This window comes from Leptonychotes weddellii, chromosome 15, assembly GCF_054177405.1.
Source record: "Leptonychotes weddellii isolate Sample4059 chromosome 15, ASM5417740v2, whole genome shotgun sequence".
Taxonomy (NCBI): Eukaryota; Metazoa; Chordata; class Mammalia; order Carnivora; family Phocidae; genus Leptonychotes; species Leptonychotes weddellii.
In genome coordinates, this window is record NC_138383.1 from 39151141 (window position 1) to 39164381 (window position 13241).

Below are 13241 nucleotides of genomic sequence, written 5' to 3' on the forward strand. Positions count from 1 at the left end.
AGCCGGGGATGGCAGCGTTGCGTGGGAGAAGCAACCGAGGCGGCGGGAGCGGAACGACCCACACGCAGCCAGAGCATCGGGACGTGGTGCCCAGATCAGAGGGGAAGATGGGGACTACTTAAGCGGGCCGGAGGAGAATGGAGCGCAAGAGCCCAGCTGGGTGTCAGAAGGAGACAGGCACGCAGTCCGGAGGGTACCGGAACATCGACCGGAGGAACTTGACCCAGGTGGGGCTTCTGAGTAAGGCTCTGGAGAGACGTTGGGGCAATGCCCCCGGGGATTCCCAGCCCGGCTGTGACTCCAGCTGAAGGCGGCAGAGGAAAGGCACGACCCGCCGCTGCCCCTGCCCCCCCACCCCCCTCGCCCCAGCTCTCTTGTTTGTCTCCAAGTCCGGCCGGAACCGGCTTCTGCTCGCCGCCGGGCGGGCGGGCGGCTGCTGATTGGTCAATGCCTGTTTCCAGCCCTCACTCAGCCAATCAGCGTGCGTCAGTGTTTTCATCTCGGGTTGGAATAAAAGCGCTGGAATAAAAGGAGGCAGAAAAGGCGCCGGCCGGGCCCGATACACGCTGGTAGGAGCCGGGTGAGCTGGATCTTGGGGACCTGGGTCCTGGGCAAAGGTGCTAGGGGGACAGAAGGCGCACGAATAGGGGCATAGAGAGAAGACGTGTGACCGATGAGCCGCCAGGAAAGAGATGACGAACAGAGGAGACTGCTAGGAGATGGAGGGACGGGGGTCCGCTTCCATGGGAACAGACTCAATGCCGAGGAAACAGCTCGGGAGGGGGGTCGCGCAGGTGGCTCGCGCCGCCGGTTTGAACCGGCTTCGCCTCTCCCATGCGGGGTTCGCGTGGCCGCAGCGCCTAGCGACCTAGACGGCGGCCAATGGCGCCGCAGTTTCTAGCCGTCAGGCCAATGAGCGGGCCGGGGGCGGGCCGTTCTGGACGCCGTGCGCTGATCTTGTGGTTGAAGGAACCAGCTCTGAGGAAGGGTTTGGAGTGCGGGCGGGAGGGCGCCTGTCAGGGTCCCAGGGAGTGGCAGCCCCCAGGTATGGCCCTGCCCAGGTATCCGGACCTAAGGTGCCTCTCCTGCCAGTCTCCGAGCTATGTCAAAGCTGCGGAGAGCCAGGTTTAATTCCACGTCCCTGAGCCTGCCTTAGTCCCTCCTGTCTCCATGCCTCGGGTTACCTCGGAACCAGCCGAGGGAGAGGTCTCCCTGCCGGGCCGGGGCCGCTGTCCCGTAGCTGAGGGCAGACGCGCGAGCCCGCCGCGGACAGGCGGGCCCAGGACCCGGGCCGGGCTAGGGCTTCCTTCGCCGCGCGCACCTACCGCCTGGGCCGCGGAGGGGTGACAAGCGCCGCGCGCTGCGGCAGCGGCCCGGGTTGGCCGCACGGGCTGGGCAGGGCCGGGCGCTGACGCCGAGGTCTGTGTGCAGGTGGCTGCCGAGCCCGGAGCCGAAGCCGGAGCCGGGCCTCCGCGCCGCGCCATGGCGCCCACCCTGGCCACTGCCCATCGGCGCCGCTGGTGGATGGCCTGCACAGCCGTGTTGGAAAACCTCCTCTTCTCGGCAGTCCTCCTGGGCTGGGGCTCGCTGCTCATCATGCTCAAGTCGGAGGGCTTTTACTCGTACCTGTGTACTGAGCCAGGTGAGACGGGCGGCTCGGGCTCGGGCTCGGGGTGGTTCCCGGAGTGGGAGCTTTGGGAGAGGGCGAGACAGCCCTGAAAACCCGGCCAGCGATACCCCCTCGCTGCGCAGCACCTCCCCTTGAGCAGAAGCCCCATGTGATCCTCAGCCAGTTCTGCCGGGTACGTGTCATTGCCTCTGTTTTGTGGATGAAGAAACTGAGGCGCAGACCGATCTTCCGGCTTGCCCAAGGCCACACAGCTGACTGCGGTAGAGTCAGAATCCCCCAAGTCCAGGGTGTTCTTCCCGCCGCCTAAGGAACATTGCAGGACTCCTCTCCTTCCAGTGCGTAGCACATCACTTGTCTTACACTAAATATGTGGCTCCCTGACTGTGAGAAAGAGGAACTCCTGACTCAGTGGCTGGGGTGCAGAAAGAGAGAGGAAGTGGCTTGGCCTCCACCCCACTGAAGATTCATCTGGAATCTAGATGTGTTTTAGTCAGGCCATTATGGAGTCTCTTAAGGGCATGTCAGCTACAATTTCTTGTCTATTTTTGCTGCTTTATGATTTTCCAAAGGACATTTCCTCCCACAGGCTGTGAGAACATCCCAGTGGCCTTCTATCTGCACGCCATCGTGGAGGGAGGCAAGGCGGGTATTTAGGGAAATAACACTGGTTCTGTCCTCTGTCTTTGCCACACCACTGGTGTTGCTGAATACAGGCTGAGGATGCTTGTTTATAAGGAATCTAATCCCCACTCCTACCTTCACACCCCCCTGACCCCGTCCGAGGATCCTAATTGCTGTAGATCAGTAGATTCAGCCAAACAGTGGGACCCAAGTGGCTCCCCACCTCTACCCTCCTACCCCCTTCCTAGGTAACCTTGATAAGAAATGTTTCCTTCTGCCCTCTGCTGTCCCCAGCAGTGGCTACCTAATAGTTGAACTCTGTAATGTCTCTTCCCAGTGCCTTTGTCAGCCAGCCCCTGCGTGAGTCCCCTTAGAGGGAGATAGCCCAAGTTTGACCCTCTGAATCACACCACTGGCATGCGTTTTCCTCTTAGCATTCTAAACTGGGGGGAAGAGAAAGCATTGGACCAGCTCATGCTGCCTGTAACCCCATGTAGAGTCCTTGTTTCCCGTTCCTGATAGTCCCAGGAGATTTCTGAGTGTTTCAGTCTCTAGGGAAGCTTTGCTGGACAGGTTAAGGGCAGGAGAAACGGAGGGGATGCAGAGGTCACCTGGGAGAGGGCAGAGAGTATATCATTTATAACCTTTAGCCTTTAGCTACTCAGAAATATTTCCTAATAGCCTAAGGGTTCTTGGCAGACCTTTCCGCACATCAGCAAGAAATCTTGGGAGATGGGAGAGTCACTCAGACCTTGTTCCTAGAACAAGCTTTCTGCTTTGCCCAGGAGATGTTAGCAGATTAATGACTCTCTGGAAGGAGCAGTTCGGAGTGTTTGGCTCCTCCTCTCCCTCCCTCTCTCCTCCGTTTTAGATCATGACCCTTCCTGCCTCCCTCTTTGATGGATTCATTCAGGCTGCACCGAGGGTTTTAAAAACAGAGAAACAGCATCATCCCCAGATGAAACTTTCAGCGTCTCGTCCAGACTGAGGGACTGTTGTGGTTGAGTTGGGGGGTGGGGAGGGACCTACTGTACAAGGTCAGATTCTAGGTTTTTTTCCTGAGATTGTCCACTGATTTAATTTATTTTATGGTCTTGGCAGCACTGGGGCTGGTCACTTCATTCCTGCCTCAGCCTTGGCTTCTTCCGCCGTCTAAAGGGGGAGGAGTTGCTGAGATTGTGGCGACACAGTGCTGAGCTGGTGCTGAAGCCCGTGAGAAGCTTGACCCGTCCCTCCTATAAACCAAAGTGAAGGTGAAGGGTCAGGGTGGAGGTTGAACATCAACTTCTTATCCCGTGCCTTTGCCCCTGCCTTTGATTTTGTTTTTTCTGACTACCTGGCAAACCTGCTGACCCAGCATCCTGGATGGACAGCCCTGCTGATTCCACATAGCTTATCTCTCTGGCCTCCCTGCTCCTTGCTTCTTGGAGTCCAAGCAGCCTGTTGCCTTTTGGAGCCAGGAGTCTCCTCCATGTCTTGCCTCACTGGGAGTGCTTGGAGGATTTAGGGTCAAGGTTTCTGCTCAGGTCTAATATTTTCAAGCTTGGTGGATGGCTGACTGGCAGAGAAGCAGTTGGGCCGTTTATGGAATTTATCGTATTAGACTTGTGAAAAGCTGACTGGTTTGCAGCTGCTTGAGATGCAAATTCGTCAGCTTTTTGTTGCTTATAGGACCTTTGCTTTGAGTTGTTCTCTCAAGAAAATTTGCCTAAGCCTGTTGAAACGTTCTCAGAACTCATTCTTGGGACTCCAGCCAGAATCTGGCCCTGGACACGGTGTTGGGTTCCAGTGTGGTGAGGTGGGAGAAGGAAAGAACCTGTTTCTCTGCTGCCTCTCAGCTCTTTCTGCCTGGCCCACCACATGAGATTGATAAGGACCCGTGCCCCGCATTTGGGCTCTGCCTCCCCAGCCCCCCCTGGTGTGGATAGGAGGCTGACTGGCTTCCCAGCCTAGGAAGTACGGGGCTTTCCCAGAACTGTGTCCTTTTGGCCTCCGGATGACCGCCATACCTACCCACTCTTGACCTCTTTCTTCATTTTCTCTGTCATCTGATGGCCTGCTTGGACAGGGTCGGGTCAGGGGGCTGTTAATCTCCTCTTCATCTAACCTACATGGCTAGTAAGCATTTATTGAGGTATTGTGCTCGGGGTGCAGTCCTGGCCCTCAGGGAGTCTGTAGTCCACCAGCATCAAACACACAAACCATATACTTCCCAAGTGGTGGTCCAGACTCCAGCGAGAGCAGTGGGGATCTGGTTCAACTTGAGTGGGAGGGCCTCTCTGATGTTTAGGCAGAAGCGTGGAGGGCAAGAGAGGTGAGTCGGGAGAGGAGGGGGCAAGAAGAGGTGGGAGGGGGCCAGGGCCCACAGGGCCTAGGAGGCCACTTGGGGAAGTTGGATTTTATTCTCAAGGCAGGAAGAAGTGACAGAGGCAGAGGAGGGTGACGATCAGATTCACCTATTAGACTCTTAGGAATTGTTGAGGTCTTGCCACACTGGGCATGGGGTGCGGGTGGGAGTCGTGGCCTCTGCCTGAGGAAGTCACAATCCGGCTCATCCGTGGACACCAAGGCTGACCTGAGTGCACTGCAGTCTCTCTGCGTGTGCTGGCAGGCGAGCCTTACCCCTCACGAAACACTGCAGGAAGCTGGTCCCCTGGGCCCCGAGGGGGCAGAGGGCTGCGGTCAGGCAGGGAAGCAGAGCCAGGCCTGGTCCCCCGCACATGGGCCGAGGCTGCAGATGTGGACAGGAGACATTCCCTGCTGCTTGGAGGCCCTCTTTTTTTTAAGATTTTGTTTATTTATTCGACAGAGAGACACAGTGAGAGAGGGAATACAAGCAGGGGGAGTGGGAGAGGGAGAAGCAGACTTCCCGCGGAGCAGGGAGCCCGATGTGGGGCTCGATCCCAGGACTCTGGGATCATGACCTGAGCTGAAGGCAGTCGCTTAACTGACTGAGCCACGCAGGCGCCCTGGAGGCCCTCTTTTAATGGTCTCCTCCTCATGCAAAGGCTGCTGGCTTTTGAGAGCTTTTGAAAACCCACCCTTTTACTTGTATTGCTGTGAATGTGACTGTTTCCACTAGCCCTACTCCCACCTCCCACCCCCGGGTTTATTTTGGATTTAAAAAAACATTCTGTAGCAACGGGGTAAGAAGGTCTGAAGGCTGGTGCCCACAGCCTCGCAACATGTCAGAGAAAGGAGCTGGCGCCCTCAGCCTTTCCTACCAACCCTGCCTTTCTTCTTCCCATTTCATGACCCACTTTCCCTCTCCCACATCCGCTGGCCCCACCTGCCTTCGTGGTGTTGCATTAAGGTTCTGTCCAGCTTGGGTTGACTTTCAGGGAGGATCTTGGGGGCAGTCCCATTCACACTGGGGGTCATTAAGGGCCACCTGGTGCTGTCCCTGACATGGTGACAGCCTTGTGTGTCTCCGTTCCTTCCGCATATTCTCTCTGAAAGCCTCTAACCCAGGTAGTCCAGCATCAGCACAGCCTAACGGTTAAAAGCAGGAACTTTGAAGCCCAGCAGCCTGGATTCAAGTCCGGCTTCTCCATGATGTGCTATCTATGAGACATCGGGCAAGCGACGTGGCCGTTCCAAAGCTCTTGGTGTGCTGGTGTGGAGTATGGGTGGGGGTGAGAGAGCACTAAGTGACACGGAACGAATACCACTGAATAAGTGGCCGGCACACAGAGGCAGTCTGTGGCCACAGCTCAGGGCTAGGCTCCGGCCTACCCAGGATGGCCCGCTGACTGTCTGTGTCCTGCCTTTTGTTTGCTCTGCTTCTGAGGCTGACCTCTCACCTACATCCCCCTGTTGGACCGAGATACTGCTTCCTGTTGCCGGATAGACTAAGGATTTGGGAACGAGACAGGAGATCCTGGGGCAGGGACCATTGGCAGGGAGGTCCAGGGGCCTGCATCCTGGGTGGGTGGGTGGGGGGCTCAGTAAGCAGTCAGAGAAGGGGGCTGCTCAGGAGTTTGGAGGAGCCTCCAGCCCAGTGCCCCTTTCTCCTTTAAGCATATGCAGCCAGTTGTTCAGCTCCCCATTCCCTTTGTTTCTCTGGGGTGGGAGGAAACCCCTCTTTGACCCAGGGATGCCAGGGGAGCCGGAGTGGGGTCATAGCACCCCCTTTTGTCCCCTACTTTCACTGTACAGATTGTGTATGAGTCTTCTGCGAGGAGGCCTGAACAGTGCAGGCATTGTTCTCTCTTCCCGGCCCCTCAGCAGCCTCACAGCAATTCGGCACACTCTGGCCACACCAATTCCTTGCCTGTCCTCTTGGTTCACCTTCCCAGCCGGGCTGGGCCAGGCCACTCTGGCCACCCACGGAGAGGCATCTGTTTGATAAACAGGTGCAGGTGAGGTGCAGAACAGGCTGGGCTGGGGCAGGCCTGCGCTCTAGGCTGGGAGCAGAGGGGCACCCTGGGGCTTGACACTTCTTTGGTGCTTATCTGTTTGTGTCTCTCCTGGCCCACAGTGGCCCAGGTGGGAGCAGAGAGGGAGGAACAGCCTGGGTGTGGCTGTGTTTGGGCATCTGCCGGATCTGTGATTATTCATGTGGGCTGTTTACTGCCAACAAAGCTGGGCTCATCAAAGATTTAGTCTCCTCTAGGAGCAAGGGACTCTCTTGCATTGCTTCATGGGCAGACAAGAGAGGCCACTGAGACTCCCTACCCCAGGCTTATCTGTTGCTGGACATCACTGCCTAGAGGCAGACGCGCAGGGGTCAGGCAGTCCAGTTGGCAGGGATTTTAAAGAGAGAAAACTGGAGATGCCTGGGTGGCTCAGTCGGTTGAACGTCTGTCTTCATTCGACTCAGGTCATGAACCTAGGGTCCTGGGATCGAGTCCCACATCGGGCTCCTTGCTTAGCCTGGGGGGAGACTGCTTCTCCCTCTGCCTGCTGCTCCGCCTGCTTGTGCTCACCCTCTCTATCTGACAAATAAATAAATAAAATCTTTTCTTTAAGGTTTTGGTTTTTTTAAACAAATAGTTTATTTATTTATTTGAGAGAGAGAGAGCACGAGTGGGGAAGAGAGGGAGAAGTAGGCTCCCCCACCGAGCAAGGAGCCCGACATGGGGCTCGATCCCAGGACCCTGGGATCATGACCCGAGCCGAAGACAGACGCTTAACCGACTGAGCCACACAGGCTCCCCTAAATAAAATCTTCAAAAATGAGAGAGAGAGAGAGCTGGTGGCCCAAAGTGTATATAAGTCCCTGTTCCTATGTGTAGTGGCTCCAGGATGAAAGATGGGGGACAGGGCGCCTGGGTGGCTAAGTCGGTTGAGCATCTATCTGCCTTTGGCTCAGGTCATGATCCCAGGGTCCTGGGATCGAGCCCCATGTCGGGCTCCTTGCTCAGTGGGGGAGCCTGTTTCTTCCTCTGCTGCTCCCCCTACTTGTGCTCTCTATCTCTCTGTCAAATAAATCAATAAAATCTTAAAAAAGAAGACAGGGGACAGATACCCTTCCCTCCATTCTTGCCTCTCCTCATGAGTGCCCTCGTCTAGTTATCTCTAAACAATTCAAGATGTTTCCACCGCTATCCCCAGTTATGGCAAGTCAGAGGGACTGCCTTGAGTACATTGCCTTGGGATTTATCTTCTCTCTTGTGGCGAGTTCAGTCTTGGATTTAGGGGTCCAGCTCTGGGGAAACCAGGGGCGGACACCCTGGGGCCTCTACTCAGAAACAGTGCTGCCTGGCTCCATCTGTTTGTTACCTGCCCTGCTCTGGCTCCCCGCTTGCAGCCGCAGACCCCAGAACGGCCCAAGCCCTGAGTCCTTTTGTGTTCTTTAGTGCAGTCACAGGCTCCAGACCCTGTGTGGCCACAGTCAGGGTTCACAAGCCAATGATCCTGGACCCCGAGGTGCCTTTTCCACCCTTCCACTCTGACACCTGCTCTGCTTTGCTCGTATCTGCACACCAACCTGGAAACGGCCGTTGTGGTGTGGAGACCCTGTCTTCCCACTTCACGTCCAGTTCCTGTTGCTGCTGGCCGCCAGCCGTCACCTGAAACCAGAGCCAGCTTGAGGGGCGGCTCCGCCTTTGCAGAAGCTACCCCGCTGGGGATGAGCAGCGTGTGTGGGGGTTCTGACCGGGGTGCTGATGGACTCAGATGGTCCCGTTGGTCATGTGTTCTGGCTGTCAGCAGAGTGGGGCCTCTTTTAGGAAACAAAGTGGCAGGGATTGGGGGTGGGGAGAGAATCCGGCTTGTGGCTCCTTAGGTTTTGTTTCTGTGGTTTCGGGAGGTTGACCTTGTGCCTTTTATCTCCTTAAATCCCCGCTATCTTCACCTTGGTTCCATACATCCTATTTCCTTTCTTTTCTCTGCATCCTTTTGGCCATCATGATCTGATTCCATGACTTCATCGTTTTCATTCATTCAGTAAACACCTGCTGTACACCAGGACCTGGGCGAGGGGCTGGGGACATGGGCCCCCAGCCAGTGGGAGACGAGACACAAAGTCCTGCTGCACACACAGGGTTGTGGAACCCTGCCCCCAGTTCCTTTGTCCAGCTGTGCCGCCAGCCAGTTACACCATCCCAAGCCTCCCATAATAGTGATGATAATAATAGCAATGTGTAGCTGTTGTTTATTGAGCACTTTCTATGTCCGTGTGAGCTCTAGAATGTTGTCCGGATTTCCTCATGTATCTTCCACCTGACTCTAGGAGGTAGATACAACTATTATATTGTACCATTTTACAGATAAAGAAACGGAGATAGAGTGAGATTAAGTCCTTTTTCCAAGGTTATACAAGTAGGAAATAGAGGAACCAAAATTGAAACCCAGAGGCCAGGTTCTGGCACCTCACCCTCAGTCGATGTGCCCCCAGCAGGGCTTGGGTTGGCATATAGCATGATTCACCCTCAGTGCATCCTTTTCCATGACCTTGGGGCAGCCCTGGGAGGCCTGGGCAGGCCTTTGCAGACCTAAGCTTTACAGCCCTGGCGCCAGAGGGCCGCAATCGGGAGGCGGGCAGTTATCGGGAGAAAGGTGTTTCCTTGACTCTCCCAGTGTGACCTCACATCTAATCAGAGGCTGCTGGTCTCTGGCAGGATTAGTCAGCATCTCTAACTAGCAGTGCCGGGAGAAGGAGAGGCTTCCTCTGCCGCCTTCCGGCCTGGGCTCCACCCTCCGCCCGCGGCTGCTGCAGCACTTCGTCCTCCCTATTTTTCGTTGTCTCGGTGCTGGGTGGACTTTGGAGGGGCGATTAGAGCCGAGATTGCAGGCAGCACACGTGTGGCCACAGGGGACAGCAACACTTGACCCCAGCAGGGAAAGTAAGAAAGGTGGACCTCAACAAGTGAAAGCTAATGACTTGGGACTGTCTTATAAAAACTTCTCCAAGGGGTTCAGTGGCACAGTGTCTGGGGTGCTTGATGCTGTGAAAATACCAGGGGGAGGTAGCAGATGGCTTATATGCTTGAGAAGTTTCCAGTACCTAGTAGTGCAGGAGGCCCTCTCACTCTTCCCCTTGGTTGACCGAGGAGGACCCGGGCACTGCAGGGACACCGGCAGCTTGTCCCTCCCGGGTGGTCTAGGATCGAGCCCTGACAGACTGGCTGCTGTCTGTTTCCGTGGACATTGCTGCTGAGAAGGTTTGGGCTGGCCTATGGCCCCACAGCCTAGGCTGGGTCCTGAGGCGTACGCTTCTCCGGTGTAGGTTGCTCTAGAACGGGAATCCCAACCTGGGGCTCAGGCGTGCTTCAAGGGACACAGGAGACCCCTGAAACCGTGGGCAAGCCTTTGTGTGCGTTTTCTGAGGAGGAGGAGCATAGCTTCCTTTATTGGATTCTCCAGAGGGTTTGCGACCTCCACAAAAGATAAAAGCCTCTGCATTATCGCTCCAAGGGGCCAAGTGGACAGCCGAGCCTGCTTGCAGTAGCCAGAGCCAGCCCTGCCATTTCCAGTGGGGTCTGAATGTGCATCTGCCCCTCTGATCTTTGGGAATCCCTGCCTCCACCCTGTGATCAAGTTTCCCTCCCTGTTCACGCACAGAGATTGTCACCAACGGCACAGTGGGGGGCACAGCGGAACCGCAGCAGGAGCACGAGGAGATAACCTGGATGAATGGCTGGCTCACCTGCAAGGCCCAGGATGAGATGCTAAACTTGGCCTTCACCGTAGGCTCCTTCCTGCTCAGTGCCATCACCCTGCCTCTGGGCATCGTCATGGACAAATATGGCCCAAGGAAGCTCAGGCTACTGGGCAGGTCAGTGCAGGGGTTGGGGGTGGGCAGGTGGCACTCCTGGGCTGAGATCCCCAGTCGGGAATCCTGGTTCCTGCGATCAGGTGCACTGTGGAGCTCCCTAAATGCTCAGAACCCAGAGCGGGGTTCCTGTCCATTCTGCCACCAGCTTAGTAGGACTGTGACCCCTGCCGTGTGTGTGCTGTATAAAACAGGCTCAGGGCCCCAGGCCCGCCTGGGCAGGCTTGCAGCTGCTTGCCGTTAAGAACACTGGTTTCCACAGTCTTTTTGACCTTATACCTCCCTCAGAAAAAAAGGTTTTGAACATGTACCTCCATTATAAGCATGGAATTATCAGTCACATACACATATGCCATTCTTAATGTTCTATGTGCTTTATAACGCATGTACAAAAAAAAGGTCAGTTAAAGTGGCTAAGATTAAAAATGATAAAATAGAAGTGCTGCTGCTTCTGCTACTCCCAGCACTCCAGTGAATCATCCTGCGCACCTCCCGAGGTACGTGTCCCTGGTCTATAAAGCTCCGGTCTGCCACACTCAGAGTCCGTCCACCAAGCAGCTGGTCCTCTCAGGCCACGGTCCTCCCCAAACCAGTCCCCCTGGGAATGATCATCCGCAGGGCAGTGGTTTGCCATGGGTGAGACCCGTGATCATGAAGGGAACGGGTGGAGGATCAGTCTCATTCATTCTTTGGAGCTTAAGAGGCCTTTGTCCTCAGGATGGAGCTAAGCAGAGAGGATTCCAAAGCTGCCACTCATCTCCCTCGTGCCTAGTGGGGTTCTGTCACTCGCCTGGCAGAGAGGGCGTAGGAACCTGGGGAAAGGATCGTGCCCTCTCGCTTCAGAGCCGTGGCCTCTCCAGTCTGAGGATGGGAGGAGACGGTGCAGTGTGGTGTTTACCGGATCTGCCTTTGGGCCTTGAATTCTAGCTTAGACACCTGCTAGCTAGGAGACTTTTGAGAATGTGTGTCTTTTTTTTCTTTGTTTTTTTTATTTTCTTCATCAATAAAATGGAGCCAATTATACTCCTTAGAATTGTTAAATGAGAGAATGTATGTGAATTTTCTGAAGGCCTCTGACCGATAGTAAATACTTCCAAAGAATACTATTAACCAGAACAATAATACTAAATAATATACTATTTCTGCTTGTTTTTAGTGCCTGCTTTGCTGTCTCCTGCTTGCTGATTGCACATGGAGCGAGTAACCCAAACTGTGAGTATGCTTTTCCTCTACCTTTTTGTTAGGGGCTGGGGAGAGAATGCCCAGAGGTGCTCCCAGGCCCACCTGCTCTAGAAAGCCATGCCAGGCCTGATGCTCACTGCTCAAGTTAGAGGGCATGCCTGTTAGCCTTCACCCAGTTACTTGTCTTAAATGGGTGGCTTGGTAAGCCAGCAGTCACTCCAGACCGACGTCTGAGAGAAGCTCCTCGGGTGTATGGTAGTCCCATCCCAGCACCAAGCCAGACCGGTCCCCGATGGCCAAGCTGATGGCTAAGCTGAGATGAGTTCTGAGAACCAGGCCAGCTGAGGGGTCTGTGCTTAAGTTGGGAGCTGAGTCCCCTGAGGCAGCCCAGGCCAGCACTGTAAAGATGGCTTAGAAGCTGGAGCGCCTGGCTGGTGCAATTGGAAGAGCATGCGACCCTTGATCTCGGGTCGTGAGTTCGAGCCCCACGCTGGGCGTGGAGCCTACTTTAAAAAAAAAAGTGGGGGGGCGCCTGGGTGGTTCAGTCGTTAAGCGTCTGCCTTCGGCTCGGGTTGTGATCCTGGGATCAAGCCCCGCATCGGGCTCCCTGCTCAGCAGGGAGCCGGCTTCTCCCTCTCCCTCTGCCTGCTGCTTCCCCTGCTTGTGCGCGCGCTCTCTCTCTCTGTGTCAAATAAATAAATAAAATCTTTAAAAAAATTAAAAAAAAAAAAAAGGCTTAGAATCCAACTGGTATCCAAGCCTGTTCAGTGGAGCTGTTGCTTCAAGGACTTTCAGAACAAACACCAAAATCTTAGCTGGGCTCATCCACTAATTTTTGAGCACCTGTATTTTTGGTTTCAGTGAAGCAGCTTCTTTAGGCCTCTGGCGTGCTGCTAAGGTTAGTGGACAAAGAGGGGTGGGGATACACTGTTTGCAGGAGCCCAAGCTCTGTAAAATAGGCTAGAGGGGCTTGGTGAGGAAGAGGCTGTCGCAGCTCCCCAGGTGTCCGTCACTAACCCCAGATGGCTTGTCATCCATTCCGCTTGCTCCCTGCGCGGCACTGGGCCAGGCCCTCGCCTCCCTGAAGCTCAGCTGTGGTTCCCCGATTATGAGCTCTCTGTTTCCTTACAGCTCTCTCTGTGCTCATCTTCGTTTCCCTGGCTCTGAATGGCTTTGGTGGGATGTGCATGACTTTCACCTCATTAACAGTAAGTATTGATTTTTTAAAGATCTCTCGTTCAGTCATCACTCTGTGAGTTTGAGGCAGCTTTTGTTGGCTTCAGTTTCCTTGCCTTCCATCTGCCTACCTATGCCTGGACCTCCTAAGCAGGAGAGGGCTGCTGGGGATGAAGTGGCCTGGCAGCAAAGCCAGTCATGGCCTCCTGGGCTGGGGAGGTCCTGTAGGTAGGTGTGAAGGCAGCCAAGCATGGCTCTCAGAGCAGGCCCATCCCTTGCCTGCTGACCTTGCCTTAGGTGCTGAGGAAGCCAGCTCACTAGCTGTGTGCCCAGAGAAGACAGGAGCCAAGAGAAAAAGGCTGCCACCCACGTTCTTTTCTCTCATTTTCTTTTCTTTCTTTCTTTTTTTTTTTT

At 55.1% G+C, this 13241-nt stretch overlaps 1 protein-coding gene across 2 annotated transcripts; it reads left to right on the forward strand.

Annotated features, from left to right (window-relative positions):
* Positions 1 to 464: 464 nt before the first annotated feature.
* On the forward strand, positions 465 to 12994 carry LOC145717465 (large neutral amino acids transporter small subunit 4-like). 2 transcript variants are annotated; one of them, XM_081806141.1, is made up of 5 exons: positions 465 to 580; positions 1432 to 1642; positions 10259 to 10472; positions 11626 to 11681; positions 12783 to 12991. In XM_081806141.1, the coding sequence occupies exons 2-5, from the start codon at positions 1483 to 1485 to the stop codon at positions 12905 to 12907; spliced, it is 555 nt and encodes a 184-aa protein (XP_081662267.1). In that variant the 5' UTR covers positions 465 to 580; positions 1432 to 1482; the 3' UTR covers positions 12908 to 12991. The 2 variants fall into 2 exon arrangements, with proteins under 2 accessions (XP_081662267.1, XP_081662268.1); XM_081806142.1 differs by lacking the exon at positions 465 to 580 and adding an exon at positions 914 to 1045 and having other exon boundaries at positions 12783 to 12994.
* Positions 12995 to 13241: the final 247 nt, after the last annotated feature.